This window comes from Notolepis coatsorum (genome assembly GCF_963971535.1).
Source record: "Notolepis coatsorum genome assembly, chromosome: 9".
Lineage (NCBI taxonomy): Eukaryota > Metazoa > Chordata > Actinopteri > Aulopiformes > Paralepididae > Notolepis > Notolepis coatsorum.
In genome coordinates, this window is record NC_140173.1 from 12,382,747 (window position 1) to 12,409,034 (window position 26,288).

The window sequence follows — 26,288 nt, forward strand, 5'->3', positions numbered from 1 at the left end:
AGCTCCCCAAGGAGGGTCATCTCAAAATGCAGAATAAAGAGTAAGATTAATCAGTCTTGGGACGCCAGAACCCCAGCAGCGCGCACATGACAGAGGAGTGACATTTACAGCAGAAAATGCATCACCTGTGGTAACACATGGTAACTTAACACTACCACAAGCAAAACAGTGGGAGCCAGTACACTGCAGTACTGGAAGGAAAGAGAGAACAGTGCCAATTATGAGACCAGTATTGGATTGCTATGCCAAAAGACGAGAGACAAGGGGGGTCTCCACATCCCTACATCCCTCATACTGGATAGATCCTCAAAGAGAGACAACAAGAGAGGATATTCAACAGCTGGAACATGACAGATGAACAATACAAGACCATGATTGATCAGGTCACACAAGAGGGTGGGGCAAGAGGGACAACAGAGGAGTCACCAAGGGAGGATAATCAACAGGGAGGAAGCAGGGAGGTAGAGGCAAACTTCGCTGTAACATCCAGACCAGTGTATCTTAGACGCACAACTAGGCCACCCGATAGATACACAGATAAAGGGATGTATCCAATTTTGATAAAGGGCACAGAAGGCCATTATATCCCTTGGCAGACACTAGATCTTGCAGGGTTAATTGCTAAATTGCCTGACATCCATGAGGGTGCATCAAAATGGATCAGGGCATTTGAGGAAGAGACTATTGGCAGAATGTTAGCTATCAGGGACATAAAAGCAATTTGGGCAAAACTTTGGGCGCATCCACTATGGAAAACATTCTCAAATATCACAGAAATGAATGGATGATAGACTATGTCCGATGGAACTGAGTTCAATGCATACCGAACGGAATTATGGCGGGCATTGAGAAATGAGTACCCCACGAGAATCGAGCCTAAATCTCTGAAAGGGGACGCGCTCAAAGAAACAGAAAACCCTGCGGCTTACATAAACCGTTTGTTAAAACAGTGGAAACAAGAAACCGAGGAGGAAATTGAACACATTCCGGTACTAGAGACGTTTAGAAACTCTGTGATTGAAGCAATGCCATTACCAGTACAGAATAAACTGGAGGATGTGGTTGCTCTCACTTCAAAGACCCATCGCAAATTCTGCCAGCACGTTTTTCACGCTGTTGAGAAACACAGAAAAGATGAAAAAAAGCAGAAAGACCAAGACTTAACCACCCAGCGTAAATTGATCCAGTTACAGATCAATGAGATTAATCAAAATAACAAAATGAAAATACAAGCAACTGTCATGCCTGACATTATCCCTGCACCACCTACGCAACCACCTGTAGTTAATGTGTACCCACAACAAACCACACCACAATACGGTGGAATGAGACAAAATGGTCGCCCAAACGGTCAGAGAAGCATTGATGAGGTTATATGCTATCGTTGCAATAAAACTGGGCACATATCCAGAAGCTGCAGAGCTACTGACACTGGGCCACGAGTTTGTTGGTTATGTAGAGACCCAGGTCACATGGCAAACGCCTGTCCAAAACAGATGGTTAATCGCAGTGGGGGCACAAGAGGGGGTTATGGAGGAAATAGACAAAAAGGACCTGCCAATCCATGGGCAGGGCCAAACCATGGTTACTAGGGGTGCCCAGAGAATCCTAAAGGGGGAGTTCAGTTTCCAATTGTAAGCATGGCAACTGATAAAGCGCCCATGTTGCAGGTGGAAATTGAAAACAAACCAGTTTCAATGTTGATTGACACAGGAGCAACATACACATGCGTCAGTCCAGAACATGCTAAGCATCTCCCCATGTCTGGTAAATACGTTAAGACAATAGGATTCTCGGGAGTAAGACAACTGCTACCAATAACAGCACCAGTTAGATTGGTGACACACAGAAAAGAGGCAATAGTAGTGTCTGATCAGACCCCAATCAATCTACTGGGACGAGATGCGTTATGTAAACTAAAGATTCAAATTTGGTGTACTCCACAAGGTATTTACATAGATCAATCAGGGGTAGATACACAATTTGTTGTTCAATCAGACCAGGCAAAAGTTTACTGGCTGAGCGAGATAACGGAGCCAATGACGAGAGCATATGACAGAAGGAAAGGATTCATACAAGCTCAAATTCCAAAAACAACAGTAACACAGCTTAAATATCACTGTACAATGTACTATGATCAATCAGGAAGCACAGGATATGAAAAAGAGTGGGAGAGCAGAACAAAAGGTAAAAAAATCGATTTGAGGTCAATATATAATAATTGGAGATCAGGGAGCCGTGCTAAACATAGATTCAAAAAAACACTTTTATTACAGAATGGTATAATGTTCCTAAATCCAGGCCACATGTTACGCTATTAGTAAACATAAACTTTGAATCTAAAGACATAGGACCTATGATGAAAGGGGCAACACAGATTACGTGGGAGAAAACAGACAATCCATTGATTTTTATGTCACACGACAAGACCATGATCAAAATCATGTGTGATGTGGAATTGACGAGTCAGCCTCAAACAATAATGATACCAGTAGAAATGATGACGCGGCAAACGTCAGATGAGGCCGAGAGGAAAAATCCACTTGTAAAAGACATGTTGTAACAGATCCCAGTTCAGTTGTGGTCGACCCATGACACAGATGTGGGAATGGTTAAATCTGCAAATCCAGTAAGAGTAGAACTGAAACCACACGTGAAGTTGCCAACTCGACCACAGTACCCGTTGAAGCGAGAAGCAGAGGAAGGCAGAAGCAAAACGATAGAGGGGTTAATAAGATCAGGAGTGTTAGTACAAACTGACAGCAGATGCAATACCCCGATCTTTCCAGTATTAAAAGCTGATAAATCTAAATACAAATTGGTTCACGACCTGAGGGCTGTAAATGAAATTGTAGAAGACTGCCAAACAGATGTGCCAAACCCTCACACGATTTTGTCAAACATACCGGTTGACAGTAAATATTTCACTGTGATAGATTTATGCTCAGAATTCTTTAGCATTCCTCTAGATGAAGAATCACAATACCTGTTTGCATTCACGTATAGAGGAAGGAAGCTAACATATACGAGATTACCTCAGGGATTCAAAAATAGTCCACAGGTTTTGAATCAAATAATATGATCTTGAGGGTATGGATACCCATGGGACTATCATTTCTTATGCAGATGACATCATCATATGTGCCAAAACATTAGATGAGTGCCATCTGGATTCGATAAAAGTGCTACAGAAGTTGGCAGAAGGAGGACACAAAGTTTCAAAAGCCAAATTGCAATACTGCCTACCAGTGGTAGAGTATTTGGGAAGATCGATTTCAGAAAATTCCATTGCAATATCAGCCTCACAGTTAGAGGGGATTGGCAAAGCGCCACATCCGAGGACGGTTCAGCAAATGATGACATTTCTAGGAATGACAGGATATTCCTCAGAATGGATTGAAAACTATGCAGAAGTAACTGCACCTTTAAGAGAAATAATAAAGGAGGCAGGCAATCAATCTTTGAAAGCTCCCCTAAGATGGACAGACAGGGCCGAAATAGCATTTGAGACGATTAAACAAGAAATGCAAAGAGCTCCAGCTTTGGCAACACCAAACTATAACAAACCATTATTTTTATATGTTTCAAACCGACAGAACTTGTACGCGTCAACAGTGTTGATGCAGGACACATGCAGTGGATGGCAGAAACAACCAATTGCATATTACAGTATAAAGTTGGATAATGTAGTTCAAGGACTAGCAGCTGTACATTATGCATATGAAAAGGCTGCTACTGTAACTATGGGATATCCAATTACCATTTTTACACATCATAAGATCGCGGAATTAATAGATCAAGGGAAATTTGTGGCAAAACAGGCGAGGTGTTTACAATACACACCACTGTTAACCTATCCTGATGTCACAATAAAGAAATGTACAACAACCAACCCAGCCAACACCATACCACTCGATTTTGAAGGAGAACCTCACGAATGTATTGCAGAGACAATGAAGTACACGCGATTGAGGCCTGACTTAGAGTCAGTACCAATATCAAATGCAGATGTGGTTACTATGTGGATGGATCGTGCTATAGAGATCATATAGGGAATCATGCAGGTTTTGCTGTAGTACTACAGGAGGGAGACACGTTTACTGTAGCAAAGGCTGAGAGCTGTGATCAGCCCTGCTCAGCTCAGTTGGCGGAGCTGAAAGCACTTACCGAGGCATGCAAACTGGCACAAGGAAGAAGAGCTAATGTGTTCACAGATAGCAGCTACGCTCACGGAGTGACACACCTGTTCGGCTCGCTGTGGAAACAGAGAGGTTTCAAGAAAACAGATGGTAGCCCGATTCAACATAAACAACAGATAGATGATTTAATGTCAGCTATGATGCTGCCTACACAATTAGCCATCATCAAGTGCCAGGCCCATAGAAAAGGTAATGATGATGTAATACGAGGAAACAATGCAGCCAATGAGGCTGCCAAAACAGCTTAAAAATGCCAAACAGCCATTTTGGCATCTGTAGTGTCACTAGAACCTATTATGACACCTGAAGACATCATATTGATACAGAAGGAGGCAAACCAGAAAGAGCAGAACACGTGGCGAGAAAGGGGGGCGACAGTGGACGAAAAAAGGGTTATGGAGATCACATGAGGGACTCCTGGTAGCCCCAGTAACCCTACTAACAATTCTAACTTCACATGTGCATGATGTAGACCATTGCGCAAGGGGCGAGGTGATGAGAAAAATACGACAACAAGGTCACCATACATGCAGGCTATGGTTGATGAGATACTGTATCAATGTGAGGTCTGTGCTGAACGAAACATTCGTAAGGGAATAAAAACACCAGTGGGACATATTCCAGTCCCAGAAGGACCTTTTAGACATTTAGTATTAGATTTTGTTGATATGATTAAAACGGTACAGGGAAAACGCTACATGATCGTAGTAATTGATCGTTTTAGCCGGTGGGTGGAAGCTGTTCCATCCAAAGATATGAGTGCTGACACGGTTATCAAATTCCTAACAAGGGAGGTGTTTTCCCGTTTTTGCACACAGTCAGAAATCTTGTTGGATAACGGACCAGCGTTTATACAGAAGGTGGCGAGAGGGATTCTGCAACAGTTGAGGATAAAGCAAAGACTGGGTGCAGTCTATCACCCGGAGAGTCAAGGCATCTGTGAGAGGGTAAATCAGACCTTAAAGAGTAAGATAAGCAAGATCTGTACAAGCACCACGCTTTGCCACTGGCACTCATGAGCTATCGAACTCAAACACAGAGTTACAAACCTGACCCCTCATCAGATGTTAACAGGTCGTATGCCAGCTCCACAGTTTAGAGGTCCATACAAGGGACCTCCGCTCGAACAGCTGCAAACGGAGCTGAGAGAGTATATAGAGCAATTAACTGCGGTCAATAGGACGATCTATTTACATGAAAAAAGGAGAGAACCAGACCAGGATGAGGAGATCAAGGGGCAAGTGGTGCCAGGAGATCTGGTCTACATTAAGGTCTTCCGAAGGAAGTGGCATCAACCATGACAGGAAGGACCTTACACCGTGGTACGAGCAATGCCGACTGCAGTCCAGGTCTGCAAGAAAGTTCGGACCACAAACAAGGACAGTACTGTGACAAAAGACAAAATTTTACAAAATGACAATGTTGTGTGTAATCTCGATGGTAATCATTCAGTTGTGGATATTACCAGGCAATCTGGGGGTACAGGAGCAGCAGAGGCCGGACGTGAGGCTCAAGAGAGACCTGAGAGACCCAGGAGACAGTGCGCCAGACATCCAACGGTTCTCCAATAATGATGATACTCCCTACTCAGATAAGTACAATGCAAACATGACCATGCCAGCCCACTTGGGGCCCACATGCATGTCAGCCTTCCTGAACAAGCTCAATATAAATTGTACCAAACACCCACAGAAGCAGAGTCACATAAGTAGACGTGTGAAAAGGAAAATGCACGAGGTGTGGTTTTGGTAGACACATGATATCAAACTTAGTGATAGATGGGAAGGAGAAAAAATATATGACATAGCAGTGTCCTCTAACATGGGGAGGTTATGTGGTTTCAAGACAGGAACCAATGGAGGAGAATGGGGATATCAGGAATGTCAGATTATATTAAGAACAGAGGAGCCGTTAAAGGTTAGGTTCGACGCGAGACACAATCCATCACAGGACTATTCAGTACAAATACGCGTAATCAGAGCAATTGACAATAACACCATTTCATTGATTCATGCCCCACTCATACGAAAGGATGTGCTTGAGGTAGCAAAACCCAGGGAATCACCTCTCTATGGCGATCTGGTAAATGGAACAATAAAAATAAGCATTCCACCGCAAACCTTGACAGGTATCATATTTAGACGAGAGGTTAGAATGTTGGAAACAGAGATAGAGGACGGGAGAGTATTAACTAGTGTGCTGTGTGGATGGATGCATACACATACAACTAGTGCAGCAATATGGGGAATGAGTCAATGCAAGTTAAGGGTGGTAGTAGAGGAGAGCAAGTGGGTAGTGGAAATAGATGCCGGTGTGATTCATGAGAATAACACATCAGATAGAAATGAAGGCTGGGGATGAAGAGGGGAGAGAGTACAAAAGAGTGTATCCATGGACTGTGGATCTTAAAAATTATGTCCCGAAAGTAGAACAGCTAGAACCAGTAATTCCCATCCAACATGATGAGGTAACAGTGCCCCCTATTTTGGTAATTTAACCTATTCCACCGGGTCCAACAGAAAAATCAGGGCCAGGTGGATCAGACAATATGATTACCAGTATAGTGACAAATCAGACCCAGGTGAATGCAACTCTGAATCTAACATCTAGTCTAACGGTACTGTCAGTAGTGGCAGAGAACATAACCATGACTGTCAGTAGTGTCAGAGAACATAACCGTGACTCTACCAATATCCAGTCTAGCAGTACCAGCGTTAGAAAACATAACCATGAATCGGCCAACATCTGATAGGACTAGAACACTAATCAAAGATGTGATTGTTTGTCAAAATGTGACTAAACAAAATATGTCAGGGTCAAATATAACAGGGGTGATCACACCAAGGACTAGTAGGACTAAGGTTAAGGATCAGGTGGATATAGATTTTGATATATATAGTAATGAGGATTACAGAAATATATCAAAGGGAGGAGTTAAAGGGGAGGTACTGATACCGAGGCAGAGGAGTCTGAGAGCATCAACTGACGAATTGTGGACAAGGGCTAGTGAGAATGGTTGGTATACCTGGGCGTTATATACAGTGAAGAGGATGACGTCTGACGAATGTATCATGTGTGCAGAATCGCCATTATCATCATCATTAGGTGGCTTCTTCGTTCCGAAGGTTGCCTATCACTCTCCAACCCATTCTGTCCCCACTTCTTCTCTCCAACTCTGTGACTCCGCCTCTCACTCCACTCCAATCACAGACGTCGTCTACCCAGCCTCTTCTTGGTCTTACACTTCCTCTCTTTCCATCCACCTTCCCCATCACCACCTTCTTGAACATCTCCCTGCTGGATCCTCTCAGAACATGCCCACACAACTCCATCTTTCTCTTTTTCAACCTCTCCAGCAGCTGTCCTCCTTGCATATCCGCTCTTCTCAGTACCTCCTCATTCTTGATCTTATCCTTCCATGTTATCTTCAGCATCTTCCTCAGTGTCCACATTTCAAAAGAGTCTATCATCCTCTTTGCCTCTTCATTCAGCGTCCATGCTTCTGCTCCGTATGAAAAGACTGACATAACATACGTTTCCAAAATCCTGGTCTTCGTTTTCCAACTTATGTTTCTCAATAATTCTTTATGGTACCAGAATGCGCCCTTTGCAATTCCGGTTCTTCTCTTAATGTCCATGTTAGCTCTTCCACCTTCACTGATCCAGCTTCCAAGGTACATGTACTCCTTCACTTGTTCAAGTTTTTCTCCATCCACCTGTATTTTACAAACAGTTCCTGGTGTTTTTTCAATGATCATTACTTTAGTTTTCTTTGTGTTTAGCGATATTCCATAGTTTTTGCATTCAACATTCAGCTTATTCATCATGTCCTGTAGATCTTCTTGACAGTTACAGACTATAGCAGTGTCATCCGCGTATCTTATATTGGTGATGTTCTCTTCGCCAAGTTTTACTCCTTTCCCTCCTCTCAGACCTTTTTTCATCAGTGATTCACTGTACATATTAAAGAGTACAGGGGACAAGATGCATCCTTGTCTTACACCCTTCTCCACCGGGAAGTCTCTTGATTTAGTCTCTTGATTAGCTCTACCTATAGTAATTCCAGAGCCATATACATTTGAAGAATGTGCCAAAACACAACAGAGAGAGTGTAGAGAAGGTAGATTTACTCCCACAGATGATATATCACCGATGTTTGAACTTCCAATGTGTGGAATTCAGTGTAGACTGCTATATGGTTCAAAAAGAATACATGAGCACTTAGCAGCCACAAATCTTTTTCTATTTCAACATCCTGACATTCAAGTAAATTTTAAGGAAGCCTGTAAGGAATTTGAGACTACAACGGACCAGAAGGAACCAACCACAGATATGGAGTAGATGAACTAGCAGAGTATGAGTGTTTTGCTAGTGGAGGACATGCGACAGATGAGAAAAGAGTTGTGGTAGGTAACACGACAGTAAACTGCAAGACCACGTGGGTAGTGTCATGGTTTTCAGAGTCAGGAATGAGGAGTCTGTTCATAAGAAGACATATTTGGTTTGAGAATCCAGAACCACTGGATCAAACGTGTGCAACTATAAAAATGACCAATCCATTTTTGTATCCGTTAAGTGAGCAGACATTTGCGGTTGCAGATAGTTATTGGATGTGTGCGGACAATATTCTGCAAAATGAACTTCCACCACAATGGGTAGGCATGTGTGCCCTGGTAAGACAAAAAATGTATGTAGACTTAATGTATGAAGGAGTGAGTGAGATGATTCAAGTGGATGAAGCTTTAAATAAGCTTGATAGAACAAGGAGAGGCCTGTGGTCTCCTGGAGTAACAGATGGGGTTGTGTTGAATGAAATTAATCAGCCCACTGGCATTCCAAAGGAGTTCAGGGCCTAAAATGTAGTAGAAGCAGGGTTAGCCTCCATCTTTCCATGGATAACAATTAACACAAACGTTAATTGGATTAACTACCTATATTTTAATCAACAAAAATATTGGAACTATACACATGCTGCATTCACGGCCATAGGCCAGCAATTACACGCTGCAAGTATAATGACTTGACAGAATAGACAGGTGTTGAATTGGTTGATGGCGGCCCAGGGCGGAGTTTGTAGCATGTTCGATAAATTTTGTTGTACTTATATTCCAAACAATACCGCAGCCGATGGAAGTTTTGCTGTTGTTATGGAAAAATTGGCAAAACTGAAAACTGAGCTCAAGGTGAACGCTGGCAGTGATGATCTTTCATGGGATTGGCTAGAGCTAAATTTAGGGAAATGGGGTGCCATTTTAGCCAAGATAGCAGTATCTGTGGTAGTGGTACTAATTGTAATCTTCTTGTTGGCATGTTACATTGGACCCTCTGTGACGAGATGGTGTCGAAGGACAATGGACAGACGAATGGACATCGAAATTGGCATACAAGAAGCAATGATGATGAATGGACAAGGTGTACAGCCATCAGCCCCGGATCTGGATCCAGGATACTAGGAAGGACTGACGCAGGAAGAACGAGAAGGGAACAGATGGGAAACAGGTTGAACACTAATGTGGGACAATGTTACTGTTGAATAAAAATGGGAAATGGGGAGATGATGTGTAAGTACACAGGAAAAGGGACGCAAGGGGTCCTGAACAATCACAGTTGTGTGCACTATTACTTAGCAATATTATCAAGATGTTTTCAACATATAAAAGAAAAAGCTTTTAGATGGTAGGTTGGTTTTTGCAAATATACAAGAAAAAGCTTCATATAGTAATCTGCAATATAACAATAATATCCGTTTTAATAGTAAGATGTTGGTGATGAATAAGTTACAAATAAGGAATGGATTTACTAGTTGTCTATGCTTTGAAAAGGTTCAATTTGTGCATGCTGATGGTTCACAAAGAACAACAATGAAACACAGCATTTCAGGTGTCACTGAGGAAGACACTGGGGCACGAGCTTTTCCTGTAACAAAATCTGCGGTATCAGGTTTTTCCTCTTGCTAATGGAGTGTTTCATTAATGAAAATGTATTGTATAACCAAGGTATATCTGAGGTACATCTTGCATGTTAGTACATTAGTACTGAGTAAAGTGTTATGTTTATACTCATTCATTAGTCATGTGAAGTATTATCACACAACAATCATTATTACATATGAATCACTAGTACACAAATATCATTAGTACATATATGTACATCTAGTACATGACAAAATCACGGATAAGTAGTACTTTTTCATGGCAATGCCATGAAAGGGAGGATTGTGGTGGCAGAATGCCATATATGTATACCAAAATCCTATATAAAATAGGTTACACACTTATGATTACAGGTCATTACAAAACACATATGGGTTTGATGAAAATTACCATTTGTCAGGTTCCAAGTTGTAATATATGTAAGCATAATTACAGCTGGATAAAACCTGTTTTATTAACAGAAAAGAGACTTCTGAATTTGAGGAATAATAAGACAAAAACACATCTCATGTGCAGACACTCAGTTTTGGGACAAACCGTGTCAGAGCTAAAAGACATAAGGGGCCATAAGGAGAACAAGGGATATTTCCAGTGTTCCCCTGTTCACCCACAACACCAGAAGATTGGGAAAGACTAAAGTCTGTGACCGCGGCCAAGTGGCCTGAAATGAACTCACAGACTCTAGTGCAACAATAGACTGGTGAAGACAGCATACGTGGTAGAAAAGATTGCCAAAATCATACGCAGTTAGAAAAGGAAAGATTTGACAAAAACAGAACTATTAACACACACACAAATACACACCAAAAATACATTGGTATTCTGGGTGCGTATAGCTTATCCGCAACAGTAAGTTACTTCCGGGGTAGGCCTGATTGGCCCCGACAGGCACGTGACGCGCAACTTTCTCTGCCGCGCGGCACGCTCGGCAGAGCTTGTGGAATTACGTAACCGTCCAAATCCGCTATGACTCTCATTCGGCGCTTTAGCTCACCTGGCATAGCAGCGGTCCGTGGTCCTGCGGTTCGTTGTTGACGCGAGTTCAAATCCCATGATTTTTTTTTTAACGTGTATTCTTTCGCCGGTTAAGGTTAGGCATGGTTAAGGTTAAGGTTAAGGTTAGGCATTGTTTCGGAGTTGGTTAAGGTTAGAACGGTTAAGTTTAGGCGCTGTTAAGGAGCTGGTTAAGGTTAGAGTTTGTGTTAGAGAATGGCAATATTCTTTCTATGGTTAAGGTTAGGCATGGTTAAGGTTAAGGTTAGGCATTGTTTCGGAGTTGGTTAAGGTTAGAACGGTTAAGTTTAGGCGCTGTTAAGGAGCTGGTTAAGGTTAGAGTTTGTGTTAGAGAATGGCAATAGACAGCCTATTTCCGCGCGACAGCTCTCAGCAGCCTCGTTGCGCGTCCTGAGTTTGCCGCGTCACGTGCCTGTCGGGGCCAATCAGGCCTACCCCGGAAGTAACTTACTGTTGCGGAACAGGTACACGCATTCTGGGTACCGAACCACACACACACACAGAAACAGATATATACACATAGGAACTACACACCTACACACCCACCAGAGCTCGACCAATAAGAAACACACCCACCTAGATTGCAACATGTCATGTGATGAAAAAGTATAAAGGTGACAGAGTGAGATGACGATGTTAGGATTTTGTTGGATTTCAATGTTAACTCACTGAATAAAAACAGTTTCCTCAAACCGCGGAGATTCCGATCTGAACACAGCTGCCTGGTGTCTTCATTTTCTGATTTATTCTATATTACACAAAGTCAGAGAATTCCACTACAGTACTAACCAGGCTCCCTGTGGGAGGTGGTAGTTGTACTAACCAGGCTCCCTGTGGGAGGTGGTAGTGGTACTAACCAGGCTGATTATGGGAGGTGGTAGTTGTACTAACCAGGCTGATTATGGGAGGTGGTAGTTGTACTAACCAGGCTGACTATGGGAGGTGGTAGTTGTACTAACCAGGCTGACTATGGGAGGTGGTAGTGGTACTAACCAGGCTGACTATGGGGGCCAGGGTCCTGCGGTGGTAGTGGTACTAACCAGGCTGACTATGGGAGGTGGTAGTTGTACTAACCAGGCTGACTATGGGAGGTGGTAGTGGTACTAACCAGGCTGACTATGGGGGCCAGGGTCCTGCGGTGGTAGTGGTACTAACCAGGCTGACTATGGGGGCCATGGTCCTGCGGTGGTAGTGGTACTAACCAGGCTCACTATGGGGGCCAGGGTCCTGCGGTGGTAGTGGTACTAACCAGGCTGACTATGGGGGCCAGGGTCCTGCGGTGGTAGTTTTACTAACCAGGCTGACTATGGGGGCCAGGGTCCTGCGGTGGTAGTGGTACTAACCAGGCTGACTATGGGGGCCATGGTCCTGCGGTGGTAGTGGTACTAACCAGGCTCACTATGGGGGCCATGGTCCTGCGGTGGTAGTGGTACTAACCAGGCTCACTATGGGGGCCAGGGTCCTGCGGTGGTAGTGGTACTAACCAGGCTCACTATGGGGGCCATGGTCCTGCGGTGGTAGTGGTACTAACCAGGCTCACTATGGGGGCCATGGTCCTGCGGTGGTAGTGGTACTAACCAGGCTGACTATGGGGGCCAGGGTCCTGCGGTGGTAGTGGTACTAACCAGGCTCACTATGGGGGCCAGGGTCCTGCGGTGGTAGTGGTCACAGCAGCAGAGTTTCAGGTTGAGCAACAGGGCGTAATAAGACACCAGGTACAGACCATCAGCGTTCATCAGAGCCTGACAACTGAGATTCTCACTGGCCTCAAAACCACCTGGGGAGTGGATACCTCCTAGAGAGAGAGAGAGAGAGAGAGAGAGAGAGAGAGAGAGAGAGAGAGAGAGAGAGAGAGAGAGAGAGAGAGAGAGAGAGAAAGAAAAGGGGAATATAAAAGAGGAGAGGGGAGTTGAGGAGAGGAGAGTATTATTACTAGTATTATCAGGAGGAAAACATGCCATGGAGATTTACAAACTCCTTTCCCCCGTACACAATTAATTAAACCAGAAATCAATAATGGAAGAGCAGCCACAGTATGAAAGTGTGTTGAAAGTCATTAGCAGTAAAAAGCCTGGTGTTGCATAGTGTGGCTATAGAGCTACTGATCCTTTGAGCCTCTCAGTAATCACCCTCCCTCTGCAAACATCCTGTGTTTGTCTCGTCACTGGCACACACACGCTCACAGATCAACCATCAGAGGAGAACCTCACTGGGGAGCGAGAGGGGAAACTTCAGCCCAGCAGCTTTGAGGCTGAGTGTCGCTCCCTCAGCACACCCTCGGGGACACCAAGCCCTGTAACCCAGCGCTGTAGCCCATTAACCCTTTCACTGCCACACGACAGAAGGTTAACCCTTTACTATCACACAACCGACGGTAGTAAAGGGTTAACCTTCTGTCGTGTGGCAGTGAAAGGGTTAACCGTTTTGGTAGTGCGGCGGTGAAAGGGTTAAATCAAAATGACGTGTGCGTGTAATAAATAAAGGAAAACTGTCGATTATGTTTCTTATTGCCTGTGCTTGCTATACATTCACAAATGAAGCACTTGAGTTTGGCTGTTAAGACAAACCAATCCCACTTATTGTTGACTGCTGGCTTTGTTGTTGTACACAATTGTAAGTGGCTTTGGATAAAAGCATCAGCTAAATGAGTAAATATAAATGTATCTCCTCTCCTCCATCACTTGACTGCACCCTTCCTCTGCCTCCCAACCCCCCCGCCATGACTGGTTAGGTACCTGTAGCTAGCTAGCTAGCTAGCTAGCTAGCTCTCTCTCTCTCTCTCTCTCTCTCTCTCTCTCCCTCTCTCCCTCTCTCCCTCTCTCCCTCTCTCCCTCTCTCTCTCTCTCTCTCTCTCTCCCTCCCTCTCTCCCTCCCTCTCTCCCTCCCTCTCTCCCTCTCTCCCTCCCTCTCGCCCTCCCTCCCTCCCTCCCTCCCTCCCTCCCTCTCTTCCTCTCTTCCTCCCTCTCTTCCTCCCTCTCTCTTCCTCCCTCTCCCTCTCCCTCTCCCTCTCCCCCCCCCCCCGTCCCTCTCCTCTCCCTCTCCCTCTCCCCTCCCCCCGTCCCTCTCCTCTCCCTCTCCCCTCCCCCTGTCCCTCTCCTCTCCTCTCCCCACGTCCCTCTCCCTCACCCGCTTGTAGCCCAGAACAAAACGACGAGGAGAAGTTCTGCAGCGACAGGTCCACCTCTGTGGCGCCGGCCAATCCCAGCAGCCGGGGCAGCAGCGCGGCCAGCGATTGGACGAACAGCCTGGCGCTCTGCTGGTCCGCCTCCTGGTCGCGGAGCAGCTTGAGTGACAGCGCGGCCGTGCGGAGGGAGCGGTGGCCGGGGCCGTCGCGTGGCGTCTGCTGCTCCTCGTCGGCCAGGGACACGTTGTCGGAGCCCATGTCGGACAGGTCCGAGCGGCCCGAGTCCTTCTCCGCCGCCATGGAGTACTGGTCGCACGAGTCCAACTCTGTGCGGTCCTGCTCCTCCACGCTGCGGAGGCGGACATGTTGGAAGTGTTTAGGTCACAACAACACAAGAAGACATGGGTTAAATATTCTTCCACGCTGGCGATTACCAAAATGACAGCATTAGCAAATCATCATTTTTGCTTTATATTGATTAGACAGTAGTGACTATTGATTGTAAAATCAACTATAACTATTATTTATTAACAGAAATTATTATAATTACTGTAATTATACTGTAATTATATAATCTGAAAACAAAACCACATCAAGTTCATATTATTATTATTATATGTAATATTATTAGTATTAATATTATTAACTTGATCGTGATTGGAAGAAAATTTAACACTGTTTTGAACAATTGTTAACGGTATATTGCAATAAGGGGTAGGACCTGATCAGCATATTGCTTCTTTCTTTTTGGACAGAAGACTCTTATGTTTATTATTTTAATCTTACTTTATTAATTAATAAAAATGTTCACAGCAAATTATCTATTTTATTATCATTTAAAAAAAGTTTTTTATATGAATGAATACAGCGTATTTCAAACTGTAACGTCAACACTCCTCTCGCTCTCTTCCCTGGGTCTCTAGTTTTGTCTCTAGTCGTCTAAACCAGTGCTTCTAACCAGGGTGTCGGGAAAATATATACAAATAAAATAACGTGTTTATTTGTATTAATTAATTAGAGAAGAAATTACATAAAGTAGCTTTGTAAACATGATGGAAGCAGATGAAAAGTGTTGCTTGGTCCAGTCAACAGAAAATATATAACTTTTTTTACGCCCAGATGTAACTGTTGATAGGAGTGCCGTTCTGTGCAGTTTGTGCAATAAGGGATTTTCATATCATCGGATACTTCAAGCCTGAAACATCACCTCAACTTCAAGCCTGAAGAATCACCTCAACTTCAAGCCTGAAGCATCACCTCAACTTCAAGCCTGAAACATCACCTCAACTTCAAGCCTGAAGCATCACCTCAACTTCAAGCCTGAAACATCACCTCAACTTCAAGCCTGAAACATCACCTCAACTTCAAGCCTGAAGCATCACCTCAACTTCAAGCCTGAAACATCACCTCAACTTCAAGCCTGAAACATCACCTGATTGATTGATTGATTGATTGATTGAAAACTTTATTAACAGATTGCAGAATGGGTACAATACAGTACAGCTCAATACACACAATTGTTAAGGGGATGCAGACCAGAGAAAGACTTTTGTCTTGTTTACATCAGGGTCCCCCATTTTCAATTCATCAGGACATATATGACATACATGACATACAGATAGTCAGTACTGCTACATCTATACATTTATGACATACCAGATTTGCAAATACAGTACTGTTTGTGATAAGGAAGGAGTCAAGAAAAGGGAGTATATACATTTGACGTAGAAACGTAGAGGTTGGGTGGGGGGGGGTTGGGTACGTTGGGATATTGACAACCATACTGGGTAATTTACATTGGAGGTGGTTGGGGCGGGGGGGGGGGGCACACTGTATAAACAAGCAAAACTGTACATTGAGGGGGGGGGGGGGGGGGAGACACTGTACAAACAAACAAAATTGTACATTGGACTATTGACAAAACCATACTAGGTAAATGACTGTACATTGGAGGGGGTTGGGTTAGGATATTTACAGGGGCCAGTGTTGAATTGCAGTCTCCCGTAGGTGTCCCTTGAGAGAGGTTTTGAAAGTGGGTAGTGATCCACATTCCTTTACAGCTTTGGGTAGGGCGTTCCACATTGATGTGGCATAATTGCGAAACGTGTTTAGTCCCTTATTTGAGCCGAATCTGGGTTTAACATGATTTGTGGAGCTCCCTCTGGTGTTGTGATCGTGGTATTCACTGACCTTTGGGAAGTATTTTGACATGTACATGGGTACCTTGGTCGTGTAGTGTATCTTGTAGACCAGGCCCATTGCAAGTTGCTGTACTCTGTCGTCTACTCTAAGCCATCCTAGGTTGTCAAAGTGGGCAGGGGTGAGGTGGGTTCTAGGAGTCAGGTCAAGCAGTAGTCTGACCAGTTTGTTTTGAGATGTTTGTAATTTTGTTTTTAGCGCCTTTGAGGTGCTTTGGTACCATGAGGTGCACGCATAGTCGTAGTACCCCTGAATGAGTGCTCCTGCCAGAGTCTTCAGGGTATTCTTGTTTACCTCAACTTCAAACCTGAAGCATCACCTCAACTTCAAGCCTGAAACATCACCTCAACTTCAAGCCTGAAGCATCACCTCAACTTCAAGCCTGAAACATCACCTCAACTTCAAGCCTGAAGCATCACCTCAACTTCAAGCCTGAAACATCACCTCAACACAAAGCACTGAGCAGCGAGCTCCCGCTCGGAGGTCAGACCTAGTACCTACTGTAGCCCCTGATGCTACCGTGAACAACCAGCCTCAAGCCCCTGATGCTACAGTGAACAACCAGCCTCAAGCCCGTCAAGCCACAGTCGATCAGGCGTTCAAAAAAGCCCATGAATTTCATATTTAGGCTATTTGTCATTCTTATGTATGATGAATTCATTAGATGATACTTTAGAAATTAAACCGTACACACAAATATTAGATTAGATTAGATTAAATTTGGTTGTCAGATAACAACAACATATTATGGGCAGCCTACATATTAGTCTACAGGTTAATATTTGTTTCAGTTTCTGTTCAATGTGCCCCAGTTAGAGTCAACTTCAGTTTAGTTACAAATAAAAACAAAGAAAGAGAGAGTACAGTACTACAACATGACAAGTACAGTATGAGGCGGTAGAAATATATATTCATAATTCATTATATGTCAATATTAAATTTATTTGATGCTTTGAGAGCAACAACAATTGCATTTCCAATGAATATTAGGTTAGAAAATACATTTGCCGGATTTAACGTGACATTCTTTAATCTTGATTACATCTGTTCCCATCTTGTATTGTACAATAATTGTTGCAAAAAATACTTTTTTAAATGCTTCTCACCACAAATATTGATTAAATGTGATTAATTTAGATGAATTTCTTACAATGCCTGTAATTAATTAGATACATATTTGCTTGACAGCACTATGTTTTTCAAATTAAATAATGAATATTTGAAGTCTCAAGTCCTCTTCCATTCATTAATCACGTTAGTGATTCATCGCAAATCAATCACAAAATGTGAGTCTCTTTAACGCAATTGTAATAATCGAATTGTGACCGCGAGATGGAAATTCATATTGAATGTGAAAATGTGTGTATGGTTATATAAACACACACTCACACACACCTGAAGTTGCTCTCGCTGTAACGCGATCCTCCGCCGTGTTGCGACCTGGTCCGCGACTCTACAGACAGGAAGTTGGTGATGTCAGGGTAGACCAGAGCATGACTTCTCTGGACCACATCTGGTGGAACCACACCTCCCCTCTCACCTCCTACTCCTCCTCCTCCTCCTCCTCCTCTTGTCTCCCTCTCGCCTCCTCCTTCTCCTCCCATCCCGCCTCCCGGACCAGGTTCGAGGCTCGGCTCTCTGTCGCTCCCTTCTAGACCGCCGCCGGAGGCGGGAGAAGGGAGGTGCGCCTCGTCCTCGCACTCCCCGGGAGTGGTATGGCCCAACCCGAGCTCCCCCCGCTCCGTATCCAGAGTGGTCTGGCCCATTTCTGTGGTGATGCTGATGCTGATGTCAGGGCTGCATTCCGTGGCGACACCGGCGGCCATGTTTGAGGAGGAGATGGCGTGTGGGTTCCAGGGGCCGTGCTCAGAGGAGAGGACGCGTCGCTGCCAGCGGAAGTCTGCCTCGTTGATCTCCATCGACTCTCGTGTGGACTCCTCCCCCTCTTTCAAATCCTCCAATCGCCTGAGAAGCAGGCGTGCCTGTGTAACAGAGTTAGTTAATATAAGAGTGGAGTAGGGCTGACCCCTATTAGTCGATTAGTCGACTAATCGGTCGAAAGGAGCCGTAGTCGACTAACCAACCTCTTAGTCGAATAGTAAAAAAAAATATATATATTTACAATATATATTTTTTTATCATTCTTTCCAAAAGAAAATAGGCCTAGAAGCGTGGCTAACGCTAATGGCACGCATACCAGAGGCTAACTGCATTTTTTTTGTCGACTAACGGCACATTTTGGCCAATCATAGTCGACCATCCAAATCCTTAGTCGGGGACAGCCCTAGAGTGGAGTAACAGAGTTAGTTTGTATAAGAGTGGAGTAACAGAGTTAGTTAGTATAAGAGTGGAGTAACAGAGTTAGTTAGTATAAGAGTGGAGTAACAGAGTTAGTTAGTATAAGAGTGGAGTAACAGAGTTAGTTAGTATAAGAGTGGAGTAACAGAGTTAGTTAGTATAAGAGTGGAGTAACAGAGTTAGTTAGTATAAGAGTGGAGTAACAGAGTTAGTTAGTATAAGACTTGTGTAACAGAGTTAGTTAGTATAAGAGTGGAGTAACAGAGTTAGTTAGTATAAGAGTGGAGTAACAGAGTTAGTTAGTATAAGAGTGGAGTAACAGAGTTAGTTAGTATAAGAGTGGAGTAACAGAGTTAGTTAGTATAAGAGTGGAGTAACAGAGTTAGTTAGTATAAGAGTGGAGTAACAGAGTTAGTTAGTATAAGAGTGGAGTAACAGTTAGTTAGTATAAGAGTGGAGTAACAGTTAGTTAGTATAAGAGTGGAGTAACAGAGTTAGTTAGTATAAGAGTGGAGTAACAGAGTTAGTTAGTATAAGACTTGTGTAACAGAGTTAGTTAGTATAAGAGTGGAGTAACAGAGTTAGTTAGTATAAGAGTGGAGTAACAGAGTTAGTTAGTATAAGAGTAGAGTAACAGAGTTAGTTAGTATAAGACTTGTGTAACAGAGTTAGTTAGTATAAGAGTGGAGTAACAGAGTTAGTTAGTATAAGAGTGGTGTAACAGAGTTAGTTAGTATAAGACTTGTGTAACAGAGTTAGTTAGTATAAGAGTGGAGTAACAGAGTTAGTTAGTATAAGAGTGGAGTAACAGAGTTAGTTAGTATAAGAGTGGAGTAACAGAGTTAGTTAGTATAAGAGTGGAGTAACAGAGTTAGTTAGTATAAGAGTGGAGTAACAGAGTTAGTTAGTATAAGAGTGGAGTAACAGAGTTAGTTAGTATAAGAGTGGAGTAACAGAGTTAGTTAGTATAAGAGTGGAGTAACAGAGTTAGTTTGTATAAGAGTGGAGTAACAGAGTTAGTTAGTATAAGAGTGGTGTAACAGAGTTAGTTAGTATAAGACTTGTGTAACAGAGTTAGTTAGTATAAGAGTGGTGTAACAGAGTTAGTTAGTATAAGAGTGGAGTAACAGAGTTAGTTAGTATAAGAGTGGAGTAACAGAGTTAGTTTGTATAAGAGTGGAGTAACAGAGTTAGTTAGTATAAGAGTGGAGTAACAGAGTTAGTTTGTATAAGACTTGTGTAACAGAGTTAGTTAGTATAAGAGTGGTGTAACAGAGTTAGTTAGTATAAGAGTGGAGTAACAGAGTTAGTTAGTATAAGAGTGGTGTAACAGAGTTAGTTAGTATAAGAGTGGAGTAACAGAGTTAGTTAGTATAAGAGTGGTGTAACAGAGTTAGTTAGTATAAGAGTGGAGTAACAGAGTTAGTTAGTATAAGAGTGGAGTAACAGAGTTAGTTAGTATAAGAGTGGAGTAACAGAGTTAGTTAGTATAAGAGTGGAGTAACAGAGTTAGTTAGTATAAGAGTGGTGTAACAGAGTTAGTTAGTATAAGAGTGGTGTAACAGAGTTAGTTAGTATAAGAGTGGAGTAACAGAGTTAGTTAGTATAAGAGTGGTGTAACAGAGTTAGTTAGTATAAGAGTGGAGTAACAGAGTTAGTTAGTATAAGAGTGGTGTAACAGAGTTAGTTAATAGTAACCCTGCCCAGAGGAGTGGTCTGAGCTCCACAGTACCTGCTCAGGCTGCAGGCCGCGGCCCTGCGACAGCTCGTCCAGCGCGCCCAGGAGAGCACAGGCACACGAGACAGAGGAGTAACATGCCTCGATGCCCCCCTTCACACACGCCTCCGTCATGCCATCCATCACCCTGGGGGAGGACATCATCATCATCATCATCATCAGAAGAAGAAGTTAGTTGTGTTGATTCCTCGTCTTTCTCAACGTGGTGGCTCAGCTACATCAGTGGTTCTCTTTATTTTTGTCACATACTGTACTTATTGATACAAATTAAGCTTTGGACCCCATTTGATGAGATGTTGCCGTTATATAATGGAGTTTAGAATTCTGCAGCTGAGATAACGGTGGAGAAAGTGGAAGAAGAAAGAAGAAGTTTGCCTTTGAGAACCAATGGTTCTCGAGCCGTAACGGCACATGGGGCAGGAGCCTATCTCCTGTTTCCGTAGCGTGAGTGAGGCAGCTTGATGTACAAGTACACCCCTTGGACATGGCGCTAGTATGTCGCAAGGACTTCCCCCCAAACCAATCCTTGATGCTGAGTGTCAAGCAGGGAGGCTATGGGTACCATTTTTAAATAGTCTTTGGTATGACTCGGCCGGGGCTTGAACTCCCAGCCTCCCGAACTCAGGGCGGACACTCTACCCACGAGGCCACTGCGCCGGGTGGAAAAAGTGGAACCTATGATCAAACTAGTCACTTTTATATATTCTCTCATAGGGCTACTGTTGTCACGATACTGGAATCTTCAACTTCGATACAATATCTTGAAAAATCGATATTCAATACCATTTCCGATACCCTGTTCAGTTTCTTAGCATCATATGAGTTTGCATCAAGAACTTCTACTCATGCACAATAGAGAGCATCCTGACTGGTAACATCACCTCTTGGTTTGGGAATAGCACCGCACAAGACCGTAGCAGACTACAGAGAGTGGCACGTTCAGCCGAACACACAATTGGAGGTGGGCTTCCCACTCTCCAGGACATTTACAACAAGCGTTGCAGGGGCAAGGCTAAGAGAATAATCAAAGACTCTAGCCACCCAAACAACTGCCTCTTTGAACTGCTGCGGTCAGGCAAGCGATACCAGAGTCTCATGGCCAGTACAGAGAGACTCAGAAGGAGCTTCTATCCCCAGGCCATCAGGATGCTCAACGACAATGACACTATGTAACAACCCATCATGTACACTCACAGCACACACATCCACACATACACACTTACTTTAAATAAACACTCACCTTAACACCCACTTTACTCACTTTATCTTTATTGGTAAAGGGATTTGCACTACAATTCATACCTCATTGCACCTTACCGTAAGTTTGTACCTCATCCCATTTCTGCATTGTACCTCACTGTTACTCTTTTTACTCTGTATTGTATATTATGTATATTGACTGAACACTTTATTTTTTATAAAAAAAAAAAAATTGTACTTTTGACTTTTTCTATTTTATACTTCATCTATTTTTATCTAGCACACTCCCAGGAGCTCATACAGAAAAAAGCATTTCATGATAAAGTATTCTGTATTTTACTATGACAATTAATAAACAAACTTGAAATCATACTTTGTTGTTAAATGACAGCTGGTAGGATCAGGGATTAAGGCTCTATTTTTCATGGGTGCATCCCTGGTCACTGATGGAACAGAAGAAGAAACAGAAAGGCAGGCAAGGGAACGGCATCCAATTGAATAAAGCACATTAAATTAACCCTTTCACTGCCACGCTACCAAAACGGTTAACCCTTTCACTGCGACAATACACAGAGGGTTAACCCTTTCCCTGCCACACGGTGACTGTCGGTTGTGTGATAGTAAAGGGTTAACCTTCTGTCGTGCGGCAGTGAAAGGGTTAAGGGGGGGGGGGGTGTCACCACAGGGTTGGCTGGGTGTTTGGGCTTCTATTGTGTTTCTATTGTTCGTCATTTTGTATCTGTATATTAACCCTTTCACTGCCACACGACAGCAGGTTAAACCCTTTACTATCACACAACCGACGGTCGCTGGTGAACTTCTGCGAATTGTCGCAGTGAAAGGGTTAACCGTCGTGTAGTGCGGCAGTGAAAGGGTTAATGAGTTGAAGAGCAGGAGAGGCTGTACTGACAGTCTGAGCAGATCCAGTTGGGACTTCCTCTTGGAGAACGAGCGCTTCCTGGTCTCAGGTTCTGACGCGTACGGACCAGCGAGGTCATACAGGCGCTGAGGACTGCCCAGGATCTAACACACACACACACACACACACACACACACACACACGCACGCACACGCACACGCACACACACACACACACACACTTGTTATTACCACATACCAAATGCTTATCAATCCAATGACAGATTATTCTTTTGAAGGGTTTAGCAAAGGCTACATCATCAATACTCTGTATACTTAATCACTATATCTGCTCACGTTCTGTGTGACACTGAGGTCTCAAAAGCACTCGTCACGCGGCTCACGTTCTACTTAACCCTTTGACTGCCACACGACACAGAAGGTCGTCGACCTTCCGTAGTGTGGTAGTGAAAGGGTTATTGCATCCAGACACAGTACGGTGTCCCTTGAGGACCATGGACATGGACTGGCTGTGTCTAAGGTCACTCAATGTTTGCACCATGGACTTATTACCTATACTGTCGTAACTTGCCGTTTTTGCACATGTACTACCAGACCGGCAGGAAAACTCTGGGTGGGAAAGTGAATGAATATCTCTCTCCCGTCCCTCAATACCAACTGCTGAAGTGCCCCTGAGCAAGGCACTTAACCCCCCAAACTGCTCCAGTGGAGTTGCTCAGTGGCCAACAGTGTCAGATTGTGGTTGTACCGGTGTGAATGTGAAGCAGGGCATTGCTGAAAAAGAGCAAAATGTCCTCAGCGAACCCACCCTTTGTAAATAAAGGTAAAGGTCGTGTTACTATAAATAGCCCTGGCCATTAAATGCCTGTTACCTAATGTAGAGTGTCAGCAGTTTGTGCCAATTACACTCTTGTTGTCATCTGCTCCCCATGACATTAACACTTTGAGTGCCAGCCATGTGTTATTTCACCCCACCCGTTGAATGCTGACGAATTCATATTTCATCAACCGAGTCTCCCGTTGGTACAGCAGCCCCTCTAGGAGCTCCGATGGGAAAATACCGCCCCCTATCGTCTATCCCTGTGTAACTGCAGGCCATTCGATTACACTGGTGGATGTGTGGGGGGGAGGCTACTGGCTCCACTATGCTGGCGAGCCGTCTGATAAAGAGGGAAGTGATCGCGAGATGGAAAGCAGCCTGGAATATATATTTACAGCAGCCAATAATCAATCAATAAATGCGATCGATATTTGGAATGGCAATGAGGAATTGGAATAATCTTTTTGGAGAACATCTGATCTAAGGTAAGGAGTCTATGTTACCAGTTTTAGGATAATCAGAGCTGTTTTCACTGAGATAACAGCGTGCCCCATATGTGTATATGTGTGTGTGTGTGTGTGCTGTTGAGGAAATAAGATAATTTCTCAGCTCGCTTCTATAGCGTGCATAAGTACACATATACTATCGATAATCTAGCGTTTATTTGAAAACGATTCATAAATAGGCAGACAAATGACAACGTGTCTAGTGTATTCGAGAATATTCCAATAAATGCAGTTTATGACGGCATCTTTCTATTTTCCTGAAATTTTTGAGAAAACGATAGCTTTTCGAAATGCTATAAAAAGGATATGAACCGATTAAAAAACAATCCGTTTCGACAATGTTGACTGCAAACAAGTCATTGATAAGCGACGGGCAGATTAGACACATAGCCATAATTTAAAACATAGATTATGCGTTTTTAACGCTATCATTGAAGTGGATGCTGGCATCCAAGGACATTAATCAACATTAATCAAAGGCACTGAAAGTGTTAATAATACACCTCACCCGGCCACCACTCTCCACCACTCTCGAAAGTCATGGAACATTTTTTATACAAACAGGTCGAAAAGTACCTCGCGGGAAAAAATCTAATCTACGAATTCCAATCTGGCTTCAGAACATCCCACTCCACTGACACATGCCTTCTCTATTTAAACGACCACATCAAACAAGAGGTGGACGCGGGCAAATACTGCGGCATGGTCATGCTGGACCTACAAAAGGCCTTCGACACTGTCAATCACACCATTCTGATTGACACCATTCTGATTGACAAGCTAAAAGCAATTGGTTTTGATAGTCTATCAGTGAGCTGGATGCAATCCTACCTGGAGGGGAGAGAACAGATGGTGGAGGTAAACGGTACCCTATCCCCCCCCCCCCCCCCCCTCACAGTGAGCTGTGGTGTTCCACAAGGAAGCATACTAGGACCGCTTGTCATCAGCTTGTGACTGCAACTTGTCTCTGACAAGAACAAGTTACAGGTTGAAAAAACCCTCAGCTCGGAACTAGGCAAAATCTGCATATGGCTCGCTGATAACAAACTATCATTACACATGGGCAAAACAGTCCATTCTCTTCGGTTCAAATAACAAACTCAGCAAGACCGACGGCTTCTCAGTTACAGTGGGTGACAATATTGTCACAAGGAAAGAAGAAATTACCTACCTGGGTTCCATCCTAGAGGCAAATCTTTCCTGTGACAAAATGGCATCCAATGTAATAAAAAAAGTCAACCAACAAACTCGATTCTTTTACCGGATCTCCTCACTGGTAAACAAGAATACCCTGAAGACTCTGGCAGGAGCACTCATTCAAGACTATCTTGCACCTCATGGTACCAAAGCACCTCAAAGGCGCTAAAAACAAAATTACAAACATCTCAAAACAAACTGGTCAGACTACTGCTTGACCTTACTCCTAGAACACACCTCACCCCTGCCCACTTTGACAACCTAAAACAGAGGAGACCCAGGGCTTTCAATGGACATCTAAATATCATAGAACTACACTACCCAGCTCACACCAGCCTCTGTGAAAGCTGCTGAAAATATAATCTTTTTAGACTTTATTTTTTCGTGATTATGGGTCGAACAAACCTGAACGTTATTGCCATAAAATACAATGTAGATTGTTTCTTTACCTTTCTGTGAACGTCTCAATCTGATGAAAAATGGCGGAGCTATTTACATTATAAAAAAGTAACTGTACTTACAGTAGATTTCATTTACAGTCTTTTCTGCCCTGTAATTGGCGCCTGGTGGTACTAAATCCTGATTGAACTCTGCCATTGGAAAGAGGATATTTGGCCCGATCCATAGATGTATTGGCCCGATCCATAATAAGGTCATGTATAGGCCTGATATTCTATATTCATATTTCAAATTGCATGTGTCCGGATGGCAAAATTCAGTACTGTATCTACAAAACCCCCTGTAAATCATCTGCCCTTTATTAATTTGCTTAGACTTTTTGTACACGTGATCTCAAGAAGGTGCTGAATGAGCTCAGATGTTTCACGTCTGGTCAATGTTAGCATGGTGTTATTCACCGTCAAAGATAAACATTTGTTTTATTATATTCTCCTTTGGTTCATTACAATTTACTCAAGCATAGTAACAGACACAATATTTCTGACACTGGGGATACATTCCCTGAGGTCCATGGATGTCCCTAGATACCATACTATGATGAATTGAAAATGGGGGACCCTGATGGAAACAAGACGAAAGTCTTTCTCAGGTCTGCATCCTCTTAACAATTGTATGTATTGAGCTGTACTGTACTGTACCCATTCTGCAATCTGTTAATAAACTTTTCAATCAATCAATCAATCAAACTCCCAGAACTCTGAGTCATGTCTGCCGGGGTCGGC

The 26,288-nt window shown here is 43.4% G+C and overlaps 1 protein-coding gene across 1 annotated transcript in view; it reads right to left on the reverse strand.

Moving 5' to 3' along the window:
- arfgef3 (ARFGEF family member 3) overlaps positions 1-26,288 on the reverse strand; it is a 182,814-nt gene that overhangs the window by 99,756 nt on the left and 56,770 nt on the right. The window contains 5 exon segments of the mRNA XM_084321258.1: positions 12,772-12,941; positions 14,273-14,619; positions 17,865-18,451; positions 20,500-20,632; positions 22,616-22,728. Of these exon segments, the coding sequence (XP_084177384.1) occupies positions 12,772-12,941; positions 14,273-14,619; positions 17,865-18,451; positions 20,500-20,632; positions 22,616-22,728 (1,350 nt within the window).